Source organism: Chenopodium album, chromosome 6, assembly GCF_948465745.1.
Source record: "Chenopodium album chromosome 6, dcCheAlbu1.1, whole genome shotgun sequence".
NCBI lineage: Eukaryota > Viridiplantae > Streptophyta > Magnoliopsida > Caryophyllales > Amaranthaceae > Chenopodium > Chenopodium album.
The window spans coordinates 64,578,495-64,599,010 of record NC_137839.1 but is presented as its reverse complement, the minus strand read 5'-3'; the positions used below and the strand labels follow the sequence as shown (position 1 = coordinate 64,599,010).

General features: G+C 37.3%; 1 protein-coding gene across 1 annotated transcript; it reads right to left on the bottom strand.

Moving 5' to 3' along the window:
- Positions 1-12,613: 12,613 nt before the first annotated feature.
- On the bottom strand, positions 12,614-14,533 carry LOC145637057 (uncharacterized). The gene is made up of 3 exons (XM_081688571.1): positions 14,288-14,533; positions 13,890-14,080; positions 12,614-13,793 (listed from the first exon to the last, which is right to left on the bottom strand). The coding sequence occupies exons 1-3, from the start codon at positions 14,531-14,533 to the stop codon at positions 12,614-12,616; spliced, it is 1,617 nt and encodes a 538-aa protein (XP_081544697.1).
- Between the last annotated feature and the right edge of the window lie 5,983 nt (positions 14,534-20,516).

The following is a 20,516-nucleotide window of genomic DNA, read 5'->3' as shown; positions in this document are numbered from 1 at the left end:
TGGTGTTGCCGCTAATGGCCCTCCGATGCTTATATTATTACTGATTTGACGAAAATATATAACCAAGTTAAAGCAATAAACATATATATTTTTTATATTAAAAACTAACTTAGAAAGAAGATGTATGTAACTTGAGAATAACTTAGAAGTAATAAACAGGTTAGAAATAATGCGTTGATAACTTGGAAATAACTTGAAATAATTTAAGGAAATTTAGAAGAAAGCTAGAGACAACCTAGGAGGTTCTTAGAAATGGCAAGTTTTTAGATGTGCTACATTCCAGCTTCTAGGTACATACTTACCTTCTGGCGTAGCTAACCTGTAGGCTCTTTGTCAACCTGGTATGGACCTTCCTAGGTTGCCCCAGCTACCTGCATGTACTCCAGAACGAGAACTTAGATGGATTCATCTTCTTCTGCACGAACTTCAGCCATGGCCCTGGTCCTAACTTCTTCAAAAGAAGCACATGGATATCTGGTCAACTCGTAATACAACCTAGATTGATAAATAAGGCCTTGGCGGAATGCTTCTATGGCTGTTGATTGATCGCAATTCTTGATGCTGACCATTTCTTTGTTGAACCTGCTCCAATATTCTCTAGTTGTCTCATTCTGCTTCTGGACGACGCGGTACAGGTCACTGCTCTGCCTCTCCAGCTCCCTGATAGTTGCAAATTGTTGATAGAACCTGTTTGCCAAGTTAGAGAAGCTGCTGATAGATCCCGGCTTCAGGTTGATTAGCCACTGGAGTACAGGTCCAGATAGAGTAGCGCCAAAGGACTTGCACATGGTAGGCTCAATAAGTTCCCACGAAATTGACAATTGCCACATCTTTTGCTTGTACTGGGCCACATGATCTTGGGGATCAGTGGTTCCGTCGTACATCTTTTGGAAGGAGGGGATGCTTAGCTTTGCCGGAATACGTACTTTAGCAATCTCCTCTACAAATGGGGATTCAGTGAACCCATCACGAGATTCATAAGCTACAGGTTTAGGAGCACCTGGTGAGCGAGTCAGGAGTTTCATCATCTTCCGATTTTGGGCTTTAATAACGGCGACTTCCCTGGCCATAGGGTTGGGATTCCCACCAGATTGTTCCTCATCATCACGAGATCCTTCTCCCGCATTTTCGCCTTCAGATTCATCAAAGGAGACCAGGGTGAACTGGGGTATGTCATCGATCTTAACCCTTTTCTTCTTGTTGCTCTTGACATATTCCAGCTCTTTAGATAGCTTTTCCAAGGATGCTTCAGATTCAGCTTTGAGTCTTGCTAAAGTCGCCTGAGATTCTTCTTCGAGCTTCCGGCTCCGCTCTATGGAGGCTTTCAGCTCTTCTCGCAATTGCTCGATTAATGCATTTGCGTTTGGATCAAGATCTTCTCCTATTGTGAAAGATTGACCGAATTATCTAACTGTATCCCCACAGACGGCGCCAAACTGTTTTGGTCAAAAAACTGATTACCAGGTTCGACCTAGGTTGCGGTAATTACAGCTGGATTGAAATGGCGAAATATGCTAACAGAGATTAATGGAAGAGAAAAAGAGGAAGAAGAGGAGAAGACACAAAGAATGATGACGCAGAAAACCCCAAGAATAAGGGTAAAAACTGCGGGTGGCTAAGAGTCCACCAATCCACTAGGTATTTGTGTGAAACAGCTTACAATAAGGATTACAGATTATAGAATGAGTAATAACAATAGGTGTTCTCTGTGATAATGCTTAGCAGTAAGGTTAATGTATTTTGTGATGCCTTGTACAATGATTAGGCTTGCCTATTTATACTAGAAAAGCACTCAAAAGATCTTCAACGGCTCTTTCCCACAATCCCTAGGAATCCGGAGTTACTACCTCAAGCTGTTCCTACATTCTGTCCACGTCACCGGGTTTGGTACTCCCACGTTTGAATTAGTCTTTCTCAACGGCTTGACTGCTAGTAGTGGTTTTGATTTCTTTGGATAACATTTTATACCTTTTCCTACTCGAAGATTCCTAGGAATATTCCTCGAGAATATGCTCCGTTGCTTGGTCTTGACTTGGCAGCTACCTTTGACTTGTACGCTGCTAATCTGCAACCTGTAACCTGTCTACCTGTAGGTCATAGGAATTTAGGGTGAAAATTCTAGCACAACACTGATAATAGTCTGAGATGAACTAGGCCCACAAATGAACCACCCTTCGTTTTAAATATATTTTTTCCTATTAACATCATCGGCGGCATCAACAGCAAAAAGCAGAGTCTTCCTCCACTCCTTATTTATTGTCGTTACACTCCAAGCCACCATTCAAAGAGAAGATATTTAAACGGTGGACGTCTTTCCTCTTTAGAGTCATGTTCACGTACAATAACATAGGGGAGATGTCGGATTATTTTTTCTCAAATTACCAATGAAATTTTGACCTTTTAATTGTTTTTATTTAATTTTCTAACTAATGCATATACACAGTGGGCTTTTTTTAAAAAATTTTTGTTTTTGACAAAGTTTTCAAATAACGAAACAGAAGTACATAAAGCAGGAAAAAACGAAACAACAAAGGAAACAAAAACAAATAACAATCATAACGACCAGAAAAGAAAACAATGTTGACGAGCACGAATAGTCAACCAGACCTAGAGACGAGGAACCTAAGGAATTCAACAAGAATCAAATTGTAACCGAATGTCTCTGATAGCCCTTAACAACCAAACACAGGAAATATTATTCGAACATGAACGACATAACATGGAAAGAAGCACTGTGCTGTCCGTATAGAGTAGAAGTCTCAAAAACCCTTTTCATCTAGCATCTTGAAGAGAACATAAGTAAGCTTGTAGTTCTGATTGTAAAGCTAATGAAGTCCGACAAGCTCGGGCACACCCACCCAAAACAGTAGAGGAAAACTCCTCTCTAAAAATCCAACAAACCCTTACAACCTGATCACAACTGTTCCAAGTGACATCAAAGACTATACAATAGTTTGCAATACCGGAATACGAGCCATGTAAAAACCTAGAGGTAACAGGAGAGGACATGAAAACTAAGCTAGAAAACGTAGCAGCCTCCAAACAACGCGATACCCAATCTGCAAAAATATGAAGAATTGAAGCAGGAGACCAGACCACATAACTAAGAACAATGTGATTACGAGTAAGCCAAATAGCCTACTACAAAAAGATCAACGTGGCTAGACTATGCGAATTCCAACAATTCTTATAACAAGAAATCATCTCTTTGAACTAGTGAGTAAACGAGTGTACACTTAAAGAATTACTCTAGATTCGCAAGGGACTGGTGGTCAAGAGATGAGAAACAAACGAACAATTAATATTGCGAAATAAATGTGAAGTCGTTTTGAAGTGATTATGACAAAGAACACACACGGGGTTGACAGGAAGTCCCGGGGACTACAAAGTAGCAGAAAAAGGTAAGGAATTATGAAGCAATTTCCAGCAAAACATCCTTAATATGGACATAATTGGAATTCCCCAAAAGCACTTCTACCATGAAGCTGAAACCGGATCACTTGCCACTGGCACCATAGATGGGTGAATCAACAATGCATAAGCCGATTTAGTGGAAAACTGGCCATCACATGTAAATTTCTACAGGTAAACAAAATCATCCATCAGTTTGTGAGGGCGATCAGGAGACAAAATACGTGAAGCTGTAACATTGTTGAAAAACCAACGGACCATAGAAGTATCCCACACGTATGAACACGGATCAGTAATAGAAGAAACATGAGTCAAAACATCCAACTCACCAAACAAGATCTAAATAACCCCGTTAAGGCGAACTTGAGTCCTCGACCCTAATTTTCATCCAATCCCCAAAGCTAGAGTGGACATACTAGCTAAAAGACCTCAACAGCCCCACGAAGACTATGGAACCCGACTAGGTTGGAAAGATCAAAGCGAGGAATACTTTGCTGATAACACACATGAAACCAGGAGCTGAGGATGACGATATATACGGAAACTCTGCTTAAACATCAAGGCTGAGTTAAAGCTCTGTAAAATACGAAGCCCTATTCCGCCAAAACCCTTAGGAAGATGAGAAAAAGAGTGAAGGGTCATCACCCCAGACAAAGAGGAGGAACACCACCATAAACAAGCAAGCATTCGATTAATATGTTGACAAATCTAGGAAGGGATTTGAAACATAGACCAAATATTGTTGAACAAAGTCACAAGAACTGAATTGATAATCACCAACTTAGCTATTGAAGAAAGCCGAAGAGAAGTGAAATCAGAAAGGCTTTTTTGAAACTTTGTTTATCAAGAAATAGAACTCTGAAACCTTACTTCACCCTAAATCAACCAGCAGTTCCAAATAAGAATCCAAAGAATCCCTACATTGAAGCCTCAAACTACGAGCCAAATAATCCTGGTAATCAGAATGAGTGTTCGGACTGAATTTTACAAAGGACTTTTGCAGATTAACCATTTGACAACACATACCACAAAAATCTGAAAGAAGGCCCACTAGATTATCACAGGAAGACGGAGACACTTGGATGAAAAACAAGGAAGGGTCTGTAAAAAAACAAATATGAAATAGAAGATGCTCCACACGAAATAAAAATTCCTTTGATTAACGTCTGTTCCTTTGCACTGCGTAACATGGCAGAAAGAACTTCCATACAAAGAACAAACAAATACAATGAAAGCGGATAACCCTACCGAAGACCACATTGTGGGAGAAAGGCACTACTACAAAAATAAGAGAAGAGACCCGTTGAATTATCCTTTACAAACCGCCTATCAACGGGTCTCTATCTAAGGGGTCTGTCAGATAAACAGACCGCCTCTATGGATGGGGTCTGTTTTTAAAAGATAACAGACCCGTTATGCAAAATACCAGGTTTGTTAGATTACTTCTTTTAGAATAAAATATTAAAGATAAGAGACCCGTTGTAAAAGAAATAGGGTATGTTTGCTATATTAAAGAGACCCGTTAAAAGAGAAATAAGGTCCTTTTGAAAATTAACTTCAGACCCTATATCAAAGATATGGGGTCTCTTTGATATATTTTTTTTATTTAATTCATCAACCTGTAAGATCCCTTCTTCACCTAACAAGTCTGTTAGCATACACTCTTTTTTTTTTTTTTTTTTCATCAATAAAATTTTTAAATGGTTTTTTTTTTCCAGCAATTTCTTCAATAATTACCTATTAATTTTCTTTTAAAACTAACCTGCATAATATGTAATTCAATAAAATTTGTTGACAAATAAATTTTTAGACCTACTTCATATATAATTCAATCAATCCACTTACAAAAAACTCACCCATATAATGTTGTGCCACCCACAATTACACCATTACAAAAAAAGACTAACTCTTAATTTTCTCCCATTCTACCATGTACACCATTACAAAAAAAAAACCATGGCACTATACATCAACCATTGTTTCCAAAAACATCAACATTCTACCATGCACACCATTACAAAAAAAACCATGGCACTAAACATCAACCATGGCACACATGTGTTCCAAAGTGTAAGTGTTGAATAAAAATTTGAACCAAAACGCAAGCAATTACCATACTATCTTTGACTTCTTCATCAGCTTAGTTTAGTTGCTTAAGCAAATATTCAACCCAAATATCTCGTATCTCATCAATTTCTTCCGATAAATAAGCTTCTTGAGTAAAGAACTGCAATGTAAATAGCAGAAAAATGAATTAAATAGGATCATGGAAGTAGTGAACTAAAGCTCAAAACTGAATTTCAGAACCAAAGCATGAAACTGAATTTCATAACTAAATTGAATATGTGAACCAAAGCTCAAAACTGAATTTCAAAACCAAACTAAAATTGAATTTCAAAACTTATTTTCAGAACTTAATTTCAGAACTAAATTCAGAACTGAATTTCAGAACTAAATTCAGAACTGAATTTCAGAACTAAATTCAGAACTGAATTTAGATCAGAATTACAGGACTGATTTCAGGCAAGGGCAATCCAGGCGGTGTTTGCAGGGCAGGGGGTGTGCAGGGTAGGGGAGAGTGCGTAGGGGGTGTTGGTGCAGCTGCTACGCTGCTGGGCAAGGCAGCAGCTGCTGCCCTGCCAAGGCATGGATGTAGTGAGCTGCTGCCCTGCCAAGGCAAGGCAAGGCAAGGCTGCCGCCCTATCAAGGCAAGGCTACAGCTGCCCTGCCAAGGCATGGATGCAGCGAGATGCTGCCCTGCCAAGGCTAGGCGGCTGCTGTGCCCTGCCAAGTGCATAAGTATATTCAAGCAAATCCACTCACAATAACCAATTAGGCAGAAATATATGTGTTAAAGTGAACAAATTTTAGTCAAAAATATTCAGTTGAAACAACAAAGTATATGAAGTGCATAAGTGCTAACCTTGTCAGTAATCCATAACACCCTTTTTTCTAAAATCTCGAGCATGTACCGGCACAAAAAGTATCCATAGTCCTTCTTGTGTTTAGGATGGCTAGGACACTACAACAGATCATCCATGAGTTACTTTATTATGTGAAAGACCTAAAACCGATTATCGTAGGTTAAGTTTAAAAATATAAAGTGAATATCTTTGGTTGCTTCAACCCAATATATGCATCCTTTTTTATTTTCTTGATATCCTTGTGATGGACAGCGATAAATTGTTTGATTCCCCTACATAATTATGACAAGATAATTAATGATAATAATGACAAAAATACCAATATTACTTGAACATCAATACAAATATAATGAATTCAATAAATGATTACTCTACTGCTTACTCATTGATGACTGTTTTAGCAAACTCATGTATGTTGTTTGCTCCACCTGGGTCCAACCAATAGACTATCCCATTCCAAGGGCTAATCACAGCTAACATCCAATTCCGACTACATAAAAATTACACAAAAAGTTAATAAAATAACATATCAATAATTATCTGCTATTGTAGAGAAAACACATATTGCACGTACTTTTCATTATAAGGTGCAAAGAATAATTGATTACGATTCTTTCCCTCATTGCACCCAAACACACGAACTAAGTATGTAGACGGGTTTTCCTCTTCTATTGTTGGGTTCATTGGAGATAGAACATTGGAATTGCAAAATCCAAACATACCCGAAATTCCTTCTTCTTGACATTGCTCTTTCAAGTACCTTTCCCCGCCATCCATAAAAGGTCAAACATGTAAGAAGATATTGAAAATAGAAATTCTCAAATCTTAAAAATGTAAATGAACTTACTTCATGAAAATATTAAAGTGAGCAGCTCCGATCTCTTTCTGGAAACACCAATTAAGCAAATCTTCGTAGTCAAGAGTAACATTAACCACATGTTGATTCAGAAATACGGTTTTCTGGAAACTTAAGGAGATGGATTTACTACTCTTTTTCATTCCCAAAGCATGAGTTTTTAACGACTGTAACAAATTAGTAGTCACTTTTTCACAATCTTCAGCTCCGAAAAGATGCATGTCAGTGGTTGATGTTTGGGATGATGTCGATCTTGGGGATGAAGTAGTCACGTCTTTATCCAGGTGCACATCAGCCTTTCATACAAACAAACAATGAGGAAACAAGTAAATGCAACTCTTAACTTAAAATCAATTATGAACTAAAATCAGTTAGTAAAAAAAACTGATATAACAATACCTTAACGGGAAGAATCAAGTGAATTGGCCAAGAAGTGTAACTCTTCTTAGCTTGGCAAACAAAGATTAATTCTTCATTTGGACATGGCAAGGGAGCATTCTGCACAATATCTTCTACAATAGAGACTCGGCGGGGGTAGCGATCGAACATGATTTCTGATGACTTCTCCTGCCTTCTCTTGATAGACTTTCCCTTTAGCAACAATTACATGTCCTTTATCGCCGTCCTCAATGGCCAGTTGACAATCAATCCAGCCCTATACAAGTCATGACAGAATCAAATTTCATATACATAATTTACATTTGAAGATGTATGACTTTTAATACAATACCTCAGGAAAAGTGATATTGCTGTGTTTGAGGCAAAGATCAATTGAGTTATCATCATGATTGTTCATAAGTGCATGGTCAGGTTGATTAATTTGCTCTGTTTGAGGCCAAGAAACATGGTACATCTCAGCCTCAGAGCTTTGAAGTTGATCCTGTTGCACGGGAGGACTGTGAGCCTCATGACCACATGAAACATCAGCAGCATCCTGAAATTGAGACTCCAACAATTGATGACCTTCACTTTGTTGTTGCTCAACCCCTCTAGTTAGCAGTTGTGTAAGTGGAATTTTAAGCATTCCATGGTCAACAAAATTATTTAATTGGGTAAAACCTAACCTATTACCATCAAGACCACCAAAACCACCGAATTCAGCTTGACCACCAAAACCAAAACCACTCTGACCACCAAAACTAGTCTGACCAGAAGAACCAACCTGTTGACCATGACCAGACTGACCACCAGAACTAGACTGACCACCAGGCTGACTACCACCATTGCCAAATTGGCCAACCAGCCCACCCAAACTGCCAAATTGACCAGCATTTGATTGACCAAAGATGGCCATGAACGATTTCAATTGCTCCTGATTTAAGCATGACATGATGAAAGACAATAATAAATTCTGATTATTTTTCATAGTTCCCATCTCTAATTGCATCATTCCGATTTTTGCATACAATTGGCTTGGTGTAGTTGGTTTGTTAAACCCAAAATATTCCTTATTTGTGATACCTGATCCAATTCCCCTCACTGAACCACCATGCTCACTCTTATTCAGTGCTCTTGCTAATATGTCATCCCGACCATTGCACACGAATTCTCCTCTTTGAGCTTGAGCCTCCACTGCAATCTGCAATTTAAAATTTCAAGGGATGTAATAGATGAAACCAAGTGAAATAAATTCAAATCAAGGCAATCATTCACAAGAATTTAATGAAATAAAATTTGTGCAGAAGAGTCTTCATTAGATATCTTACTATAGCTTCATTGATTTCCCTATCGACTGGATTATAAAAAAAAATGATTCCATCTTTGACCTGAGAGTGAGCTTTGATCCAAGTCAAGTGTCGTGGCACTTGTGACACATGGACTCCCTGTTTTTCAAGTTCTTTTTCCTGCCATTGTACAAAATTAATTTAGACTTATGTTTGAATTATATGAAATCAAATTTTCAACACCAATATTGTATATATGATAGTTACATATAGAATATTTGTCAAACTTACTATTTGTTCTTCAAAATATTGATACCCAAGTCGGCCTCCTCGATACTTTGAGGTCTTCTTCTTTGCCCTCACACGATTTTTTTCACTCAATTCCTACAAAAAAAATTTAAGATTAAATTCATAAACTTATAAAGCATCAAAACTAATAAACTTATAAAGCATCAAAACTAATAGACTTATCAAGCATCAAAACAGAACTGAACTCAGAATGGAGCTACAGAACTGAACTCCGGGACTGATCTCAGAACTGAATTCAGAACTAAGCCTCAGAATTGAAATCAAAACTGAGCTTTAGAACTGAACTCAAAACTGAGCTCAAAACTGAGCTTCAGAACTAAACTCAAGAACTGAATTCAGAACTAAGCTTCAGAACTAAGTTTTAGAACTAAATTCAGAACTAAGCTTCAGAACTGAGCTTCAGAACTGAACTCAGAACTGAGCTTCAAAACTGAACTCAAGAACTGAGCTTCAAAACTGAACTCAAGAACTGAGTTCAGAACTGAGGTTCAGAACTGAACTAGGAACTGAATTCAGAACTAAGTTTCAGAACTAAGCTTCAGAACTAAACTCAGAATTGAACTCAGAACTGAGCTTCATAACTGAACTCAAGAACTGAATTCAGAACTGAGCTTCAGAATTGAATTTAGAATTAAGCCTCACAACTGAATTCACAACTGAGTTTTAGAACTTAACTTAGGACTGAACTCAGAACTGAATTCAAAACTAAGCTTTAGAACTGAGCTTCAGAACTGAACTCAGAACTGAGCTTCAAAACTGAACTCAAGAACTGAGTTCAGAACTGAGGTTCAGAAATGAACTCAGAACTGAACTCAGAACTTAATTCAGAACTAAGCTTCAGAACTGAGCTTCAGAACTGAACTCAGAATTGAACTCAGAACTAAGCTTCTGAACTGAACTCAAGAACTGAATTCAGAACTGAGCTTCAGAACTGGATTCAGGACTGAACTCTAAAACTAAATTCAGAACTGAGTTTTAGAACTGAACTCAGGACTGAACTCAGAACTGAATTCAGAACTAAGCTTCAGAACTGAGCTTCAGAACTGAACTTCAAAACTGAACTCAAGAACCGAGTTCAGAACTGAGGTTCAGAACTGAACTCAGAACTGAATTTAGAACTAAGCTTCAAAACTGAGCTTCAGAACTGAACTCAGAATTGAACTCAAAACTGAGCTTCAGAACTGAACTCAAGAACTGAATTCAGAACTGAACTTTAGAACTGGATTGAGGACTGAACTCCAGAACTGAACTCTAGAACTGAATTCAGAACTGAACTTCATAACTGATTTCATAACTGAATCGCTAAATTCAAGACTGACTTTAGGAAATGGTAGGTAAAAGGGGTGTTTGCAAGGCAGGGGATTGAGTCCAACACATTCAAATTATTTTATAAAAATAAAAGCTACCTAAAACTCCTTTGAAGTACAATATTTGACGAAGATCTCCCAATCTGTATCTTTGATGAAAGGATATTTCCATGGGGGTTATTGTCTGACAGCTCCATCTTCTAGATACATCTATTCAAGTCTTAGCCTAGTCTTGAAAGCTTTCCAACGCTTAGAAGCTTGTGTCAGTATCCAATTTCTGCGATTCTCGATGACATAAAATCCCTTCTGCATTGTTGGTACAGAAACATTAAACCTTCCTACATAAAAGCTTATTGTATTACTTATTCAAATGTCTTAAAACTGAATATGTTTGCTTACTGTGATAGCATTGTAGACTTCATCTAAGACTTCATTTGGAAGGTCAGACCACTCCTTATAAGTAATCGTTACTCTTTCACGGGCAACAACACCAATGTAGGTGGAGAAATGAGATTTGTGCTCTGCTACTGGAATTCTTTTAATAGGATACCATTGTAAACGAATCTTGGTGCCTGCTTGGATCGCCTTCCCCACCATAGCAAGTACAGTACGACCCCTCTCATCCTCACGCCTTATTTTCTCATAATCCTCAGGATGTAGTGTGTCACCTTTATTGGATGGGCGTACACGTTTTCTCTTTCTAGCCATCAACCTATAAAAAAATCAGAAAAATAAATTTAATAGGTTAGTTAAATGCAAAAATCATTGTAATAATGAAACCAAAATTTTAAGTAGGACATCCTAAGGAAAAACCAATAATAAAAAAAAAAGTTAGTACTTTATAAAAAAAAAAATTACATTTGTTACGAGATCGCTTTCGCTTGACATTTTTTCGCTTCTTTGTATCTTCAACCCATGTAACCTCATTATGATCATCTCTCACATATATTGAAGAGTCATCAACATTATCGTCCACTACTTTTCTTGTCCATGAAGGAGTCTCCAACACACTATCAAAAGTACAATCATCGATGGAGTGTCGAGGCCTTGGTGTTATGACAACTGACCTTCGCTTATCTAAGGGTTCAGTCATATAAAAAATTTGTTTTGCTTGGGTAGCTAAAATAAAAGGATCCTCTTTGTGACCAACCTTGTTAAGATTGGCCAAAATAAGTCCCAAGTTACTTTCTTCAACACCGTTGTTGCTGTCAACCCATTGGCATTTGAAAAGAGGAATCGAAAACATGGTGTAATGCAACTCACAAATATTTTCAATGACTCCATAGTATCTCATAGTACCACACACGGGATTCTTATCTTTTGCACTAGCAAAGTGAATAGCTTGAGCCTCTAAAGTGACCCCACTGTTTTGCATAGTGCTGTGTTCATCTTGGAACTTTGTGTAAAAAGTGCAACCATTTATAACATATCCTGAATAGTATGATGCACTAAAGTCAGGTCCATATGCTAAACTCTTGACTCGATCTGAGATTACTATTGAAGAGTCATCGAGCTCCCTCATTAATTCATCTTTGAACCAAGAAATGAATGATTTGCTATGTCTGTCAGCTAATGCCTTTTCGCTTGCTCTTGGATTGTACTTTCTCAAGTGTCTCATATGTCTTTCAACATAAGGTGAAACTTCATCCTCATTATGCAAAATGTATGAGTGTGCCTTGTGTCGATTGTCATAAGACATATCACGTTGCTTACGACCTAAGGTTCCCACACCATCCATTCGTCCACTATGACAGGATGTAGGAATCCCTATTCTCATTAAATTTATCATAAAATCACCAGCATATTGTAGTACTTCTTCATAGAAAAGTTGCTCAGCAATACAACCTTCAGGTCGATAAGAATTCTTCACATAACCTTGGTATGTTCTCATTTGCCTTTCAAAAGCCCATTGAACTCTCAAATATATTGGACCACAAAATCTTATCTCTCTTACCAAGTGAAACGTCAAATGAACCATGATATCAAAAAAAGATGGAGGAAAGTACATCTCTAATTGACATAAAATTATAACAATTTTTTCCTCCAAAGCATTCAAATGTTCGGGATCAATGACTTTACTATAGATTGCATTAAAAAACAAACGAAGTCTAGTAATGGCATATCGAACATTTTAGGCAATATTTAACGAATAGCTACGGGCAACAAATTTTTCAAAACATGACAATCATGAGACCTAAGGCCCATAAGTTTCAAACTTTCCATGTTTACCAGGTTGCGAATGTTAGAAGAATAACCTTCCGGCACTTTCACTCCGGCCAAGCTTTGACATAACTCGATTTTCTCTTTTTTAGAGAGCGTATAAGCAGCCGGTGGCAAGTACTTTCGACCATTCTCATTCTCAACCACATGGAGTTCATCTCTAATCCCCATTTCCTTTAAGTCATCTCTAGCTTTCTCCCCATCTTTGGTCTTTCCACTAATATTCAATAGTGTACCAATAACACTATCACACACATTTTTCTCAATATGCATCACATCAAGCGTATGTCTCACAAAAAGGAATTTCCAATGTGGTAAGCTCCACAATATTGAACACTTTTTGAATCCTTGCTGAGCAAGAAGTTTTTTATGCTTCTTACCATATGTGATCTTGAGATCTTTGATCTTTTCAAACACCTCTACTCCAGATAGTATCTTAGGGCGCACCCTAAACTCTTGATGTCCATTGAAGGCCTTTTTCAAGTTGCGATAGTGATGAGTACATGGCAAAAATATACGATTTCCATCAAAAACATTCTTCGTAGATGCACTCAACCACCTTCCTGGAAAACCCTCCATGCATACGGGACAAGCTGTTTTCCCGTAAACTGTGTATCCTGATAGATTACCATATGCTGGAAAATCTTGAATAGTACAAAACAACAATGCTTTTAAATTGAAATTCTCGTTACGATGTGCATCGAACACCTCTACACCTATTTCCCACAACATCGTCAAATCATCAATTAGTAGAGCCAGATACACATCAATATCATTACCAGGCTGCCTTGGACCAGAAATTAGTAGTGATAACATCATATACCTTCTTTTCATGCAAAGTGTAGGAGGTAAGTTGTAGGCAATCAAAACAACAGGCCATGTACTATAAGTGCTACTCAATGATCCAAATGGATTGAAGCCATCTATAAACAAAGCAAGGCGTAAATTACACTTTTCTTTGGCAAATTCTGGAAATTCTCCATCAATAAACCTCCATTGTGGGGAATTAGCAGGATGTCTAAGCATTCCATCATCCTCTCGACCATAGACATGCCATGTTAACTTTTCAGCATCTCCGGCATTAGAAAATAACCTTTTAAACCTAGGTATTATTGGAAAGTACCATAATACCTTCGTAGGCACTCGTCCTTCATTCTTTTTGTATCGCGAAGCATTACAAATTGCTCATCTCTCTAACGATTTATTCTCGTTTCGAGACAACATGCAATCGTTAGGGCAAGCATGAATTCTCTCATAAGGTAAACCCATGACACTTAGTGTCTTTTTTGCCTCATATGTACAACATGGAAGGACATTATCATTTGGAAGCATGTCCTTTACCAATTCTAGGATCATATTAAAGCTTTGATCACTTAAACCATGACCCGCCTTCAAGTTATACAACTTAAGTATGGCAGACAACCTTGTGTATTTAGTGCAACTTTCATACAAAGGCTTTTCAGAGTCACTTTATAAGCTCTCAAATTTAGTGGGATCTTCATCAAAATTCTCCTGTACTACATGGAACATTTCCTATAATCTATCTCCCTCATTTTTATGTTGACCTTCATTAGCATTATCTGAAAAGTTACTCACCGAAGCTCCATCTCTACATTCTCCATGCCAAATCAAACACGTATATGTTTTGTCAAATTTCCATTTCTCCAAGTGATTAAGTATCTCTTTGGGTCTCTTATACAAGAAATTATGGCACATGTGACAAGGGCATGGTAGCTTATGGCGGCCTCCACTATTCTTAACTGCAAACTTATCAAATTCTCTTACACCTGCTTGATATTTTGGGTCACCTGGCTTAGTTGTTGTTATCCAACTTCGATCCATTTAATATTTTCTACACAACAACAACTAAAATTATTAATCCCATCCTGCCCCTGCCCCTCTCCCTACACCTTTCCCCTCATCTTCTAATTATTAAATTGACAAAAAACATAACTCAGGAACCAATTAGCAACAAAACTGACAATTTGTGTACATGCATGATTCCATAGTGCATTTTTAGTAAAAACAAAAAATAAAACACACAATTTGAAATCCCAACCAACATTAAAGATGTCATACAATCTAAAATAATGAAGAATTTAAAGGGAAATTCAAACAACAAATTATCTCTCTCTTCATCATAATAAAACCTCAAAACAAAAACCCAGAACATTAAACATCATAAAGCACAGAAACTAAAACCATCATAAAGCAAAGAAACTAAAACCATGAACCAACACTTGATATGAAATTTCAAGCAGCAGAAATCTGAATACACTTACAAATTTTAATAGGCAATCCAACATTACTAAAATAATAGCATATTCGATTGCCAACATTAACTGACTTACTAGTTAATGTTAAATGTCGAACAAGAACAAATTTTTATTAACTAAACTAATTTTAATACACTTACTGCCTCATTTCTATAATAGCAGATTCACCAACAAATGTTGAACAAGAACCAATTTTTATTTCAATATTTCATTTCCGCAAACAAAACAATAATTCTAAAGTAAATTAAATGAAAAAAGTCAAAAACAAAAAAATTATCAATACATAAAACCCTAACAAAGCATACATGCATCAATTGAGCCAAAATTTTAACCTTTAAGTTTGATTGCGGTGGAGCCGTGGAGGAGCTGTGGAGGAGATGCTGTTTCGTTCCTATTTTTGTGATTTCGAAGAAAACCCAAAGATGAGCACGCTGCTACTCAACTAGCAATATCAGTGGCCACATGCAGTAACCCAGAAATCCAATGTGCATTTGGGATTTTGATGAAAAATGGAAGAGATGAATGGACTTTCGGCAATCTGTAGAAAATTAGTGGTGAAATGGAAAATTTGAAGAGGGTTTTTTTTTATGAATTGGAAGGGTTTAAGAAATTTATTTTGAGAGGGAATGAAAATTTGAGGCGTTAATAATAATGGAATGAAGTATGGAACTCTATAGAAAAGGAATATTAGCATTTTTTTTACCATATGTATGAGACCCGTTGTACCTAACAACAGGTCTCTTATTTAAGAGATCAGTTGTAAATAACAACGGGTCTTTAATATGACCTTGTAATTTAAAACCGCAAAACATTATATTTTGGCGCCTACTATTACAGACCCGTTATGTGTAATGTAGGGTCTTTTAAATAAAAGAGACCCGTTAAATTACACAACGGGTCTCTTAGAAGGGGTATGTTTGCCACTTTTTGTAGTAGTGAGGTGAAAGACGGATCTCCATTAACCAATACCTGATGAGAGACGCACTAATGTATAATATGAATCTAGTACGGAGGAAAACAAAGACCTTTAGAACATGAAGTAAAAATCCCAACAAAATTGATCATAGGCCTTATTCATGTCCAATTTTAAAGCAGCATAAAACTTTTTCCTAGCCCTTGAAGCATTCATGAACAAGAGAAGTTCATGGGAAATTAGAGCATTGACGAACATAAGATGTCTTGGAACAACAGCATTCTGGTAATCAGAAACCAAAGAAGGTAAGACAAGACGGAGCCGACAAGAAATACATTTGGCAATGCACTTGTAAAGCACATTACAAAGACCAATAGGACCAAACTCGGTAACTAGCTTCGGGCTATCAACCTTGGGAAGAATAGTTAAGAATGCATAATTCCACTCCTTCAACATATAACCATAAGTAAAAAAATATTGAACTGTTGCAGCTACGTACAAAAGAACTGACCAACTGCTAATGAATCTTGAAAAAAGCCAAATAAAAACCATATGGTCTTGGAGTCTTATTATCATCAATACTGAACATGGAATCCTTAATTTCAAAGGGCGAAAAGTGAATTTACAACTTCTGTTGTTGTTATGAGGACAAAGAACGTAGATGAACCCTGATCCCACCAAGAAGAGCCTAGAGAGAACCCCTGGACAATATACAAATCCTTGTAAAATGAAAGAACCACCGACTTAATACCTATAAGATTTGTTACCCAATAACTATTTAAGGACTACAAACTGTAAATCTTATCATGACGGCGATGAGACTGAACCAAAGAGAAAAGGAGACGAGAATAACTCTCACTATTTTCATCCCAATTAACCTTCGCACGCTGGTGCGAAACCATAAAAAGCATCATGATAGCCTCTGCAACCTTTTCGTCCTTCTTAGTGAGGAAAAGACATAGACCAACTTGAGTATGCAATTTAGAGGAAACCTGTCCAATAGACAAAGCCAAATTCTTTCAATTATTACCCCAGAATAATTGATGAGAGGTGCACCAAACTAACAGACGTTCTCTAATGAAAGATAACTTTCGATAGGAGAGAAAAGATCCGAGAACCAGCGTCAACCATTGAAACTACAAATTCAACTATAGAGTGTATGTCCTTTGCCGATAAACACCAATTTTCTATCCTATAAGGTCCGATGAAATCTATTATCTTTAGGTGAATTAGGAATAATAATAATAGCATGATCCGGGGACAGGATAGGATGGTGAAATACAATTGTATCCGGATACTCCTGAAATCGACAAGAAGTAGCATAAGCCATATCCAAGTGCTCGAAAGTTGAGTCAAAATCAGAGCGATTATTTGTCTAAGAAAACTCTTGCCCTGAAAATGGAACTTCCAATAAACCCGACTGTAAACGCCAGTCAATAAATTCATGAAGATCAGGTGTAGAAGTAGAGCCACCCACTTTATTCGTTAAACATTCCACCTGGTTAAAATCCCCTAGTAAAACCAAGTGCGAATTAGAGCACAAAATATCCAAAAGGGCAGACCAAATTTGAGGCTGATCAACGACTTGGGGCGCTCCATACACAAACAACACATATCTTATTACAGAGCCTACAAGTATTTTACATAAGATGAAATTGAAGTAATCAAAATAGGAACTATCTGAATCAAGGAAAACTACAACAAAAACAAACCACCACTCAAACCAAATACATTTGTACCACAAAATCCTGAAAAAGGAACACTAAGTAACTTTTTCCTTGCAGCAATATCTATAGATACAATAGTTTCCAACAAAAACATAACATCTAAGCCACATAAGAGGACTAAAGATCTAATGTACGGAACTTTAGGGGAGTCCGGCTGCCAAGACCCCTACAGTTCAATGATCCAAACTTCTTCTCATAGTGGGTTTTCCAATAAGGGGAGGCACTAACCCTTCAGCATAGTCATCTGAGGGAATAGAAGAAACATGAATTAATTCTATAATAGCATGACCAAGTCACTCTTTTGAAGGAAAATAGTAAAATCAGTTTGACGACATGCTAGCTCTAAATTCATCATACAAATTTGTGTCTAAAACATGTAGAAAATTCACTCTCCATTTTGTTTTATCTTCCTTTTCCCAATCCTGGTAGAGGATTAATCAGTCGTTGGACAATCACCCTAAAACCAAACAATATTTCTACCTAAACAACCCTAAGACAAGTCTAGGGTAAGTAGAGGATCGTATCCACAGGGAATGGGTAAGGACACTAAGAGTATAAAACGGTTGCAATCTAGTTCGGTCACAAATTGGGGGTTTTGATTAGACCATTACTATGGAGACAAACACTAGGGAGAAATGGGAATCGACACCAACCAAATCAACGGACCAAATCAATAGGCAAACATGAACACAAATTGGGTGATAGAGAGGGCACTCAACATTGCCTTCTTTCGAAGCCACAACACTAAGCATTCCTAAACCAAACTCAACTAACAAGATAGGCCAACCAAGTCTTAACAACGAGAAGTAGACTACTAACTCGGGTTTGTCTTTCAATCGGTCCAAGAAAGCATTAAGGCACAAACAATTGGGATTTCTCACCTAATTGTCACAACTAAGACTACTACATCATTTAAACAAGGAACCATAATCAAGAGGAATTTAGCATAATCATATCAGAGTGGGCTCACAACTAGACTCCATCTTTCAATGCTAGCATAGAAGTGAATACATGAGCAATAAGTGGCTAACCAATTACACATGCAATTAACCAATCCCTTAACAATCAATCATCATCCCAAAATGAACATGCAAGCACAAACATCAATCAACCCATGGCTTGGTTGGGTCTTCACCCAACCCCTAGCTAATTAACTACTCTCTAAACATGGTGAAGAACATCATAACAACAAGTTCTAATTCTAGTATTAAATTAACAAGTTGAGAGAAGTAGTAGGAATAAGGTAGATTGGACATGAAACAACAATTAAACAAGATCAAACAATTCAATGTAAAAAAAAAACTGAAATTAAAGAGTAAGAGATAGAGGAAAGAGATTACTTAAAATGCTTCAAAGTTGAGAAATTGTTGAATTCAAGAGAACAATCTTCAATTAATCTACTACAATGATTGAGTTTGGGAAGATCTAAGCTAATTAATGAGGGTTTAGAGAAACTAAGGGCCTAATAAAACTAAAGGGAAAGAAGATCCCAAAATCTGAAGTCAAGCGTCCTATTTATATGCCAAAAAATTACATCGTAAAATCCGTCAAAAATCAAGCTTCAGAACAGGAGGAGCGCTCGCTCCTGTAGGTAGGAGCGCCCGCTCCTCTATATGGAGCGCCCGCTCCTGGGCCCTTTGCGTGCCCGCTCCTAGTGCAGAAGTAGAGGAAAGAGTACAAAAATCGTGTTCAAAGTGCCATGATAAAAGGACAAATAAAACACTTGTCAGCTCCCAAACAACATGCTAGTCAAATAAGAGTTAGAGATACTTTTAGTCTTGAGAAATGAGAAAAAAAGGGATTTTAAGATTCGCTTTAGAGATTCTTCTCTTAAAATGAAGTTTTTGTTGCTTGAAAGGAGTCGATCTTTTTGAGGTGAGGGGAAGATAAGTCCACTTGAAGTTTTTGCTACCCGAGATTAGAGGAAATTGACTAGACAAAAGAAGAGAGTTTGTTAGGAATGGGTAAGACATATGGTTAGGGTGAAAATTGAAACTCATCTTATCAAGTCCTTTATTCTTTTTCGAATACAAAGATGAGCCAGGGAAACGATGGGTCTTTTTTGAGATTTGAAGAAATATTTTGTGGGTTAAGATAATAAAATAAGGCAGTTTTTAGTTCGGTTCTTTTGGAGCAAGCTTTGGATTTGTGTGTATTCTCCATTTTTACAAAGGGGAGAGAGATGGGGTAGCAAGCATAAGAGGTCTTTTGTTTGACTAGCCTTCCAATTATTGGGGTAGGATGAAATTTTTGGAAACACTTCAGAGTTTCACTCTTGTTGTTCTAAACATTCAGTTCTTTTTAGGCCAATGTTCGAGTTGGAGAAATTATGAGCAAGATTATTAGAAGACTTACACAACTTGAACTTATCAACCATAGAATTAGGCGTACAAGGAGGAAAAGAACAAGAATTCTACCTATGACCAACCCTATTGCACTTAGAGCACAAAATAAACAAGCGCTACTAAAAATTTGAAAGGAATGGTGTCCTTCAAACAAGTGTATCATTCTGATAACGGGTTTAGAATTATTAGAAAGCTAATATATTCAGTAAGGTCAAGTGATCGGAATGCCTGGGTGGAGGCCGCTTCCGATCAGTAATATTAATGTATAATTAATATTACAACTTAATCTTAACTGAACCCTTCGGGTCACACCCTAGCAAATATACGAACTGACTCGACGAATTAATTCGGAAGAAATTAATTCGTCGCCCGAGTATTAAATATTTAGGCGTCGGAAATTCCAGCTTAGAGCGTCGAAATCGAGCGTCAGAAGTTGAGTCAAAATAGTAAAAGACGAGACATGAAGATAATAATAAATCAACCAGACCAAAATACCCCTAGCATCAGAATGCCCCGAGAAAACCGAGTTCTAGGGGCATTTAATATAGCATGGTGGCTAGCATG

Coding starts and splice junctions, on each gene's coding strand:
- LOC145637057 (XM_081688571.1), bottom strand. CDS start 14,533: ATGGATCGAAGTTGGATAACAACAACTAAGCCAGGTGACCCAAAATAT. Junction 14,081..14,287: donor AATGTAGAGATGGAGCTTCG/GTGAGTAACTTT, acceptor TATAACTTGAAG/GCGGGTCATGGTTTAAGTGA. Junction 13,794..13,889: donor TCTCGAAACGAGAATAAATC/GTTAGAGAGATG, acceptor AATAATACCTAG/GTTTAAAAGGTTATTTTCTA.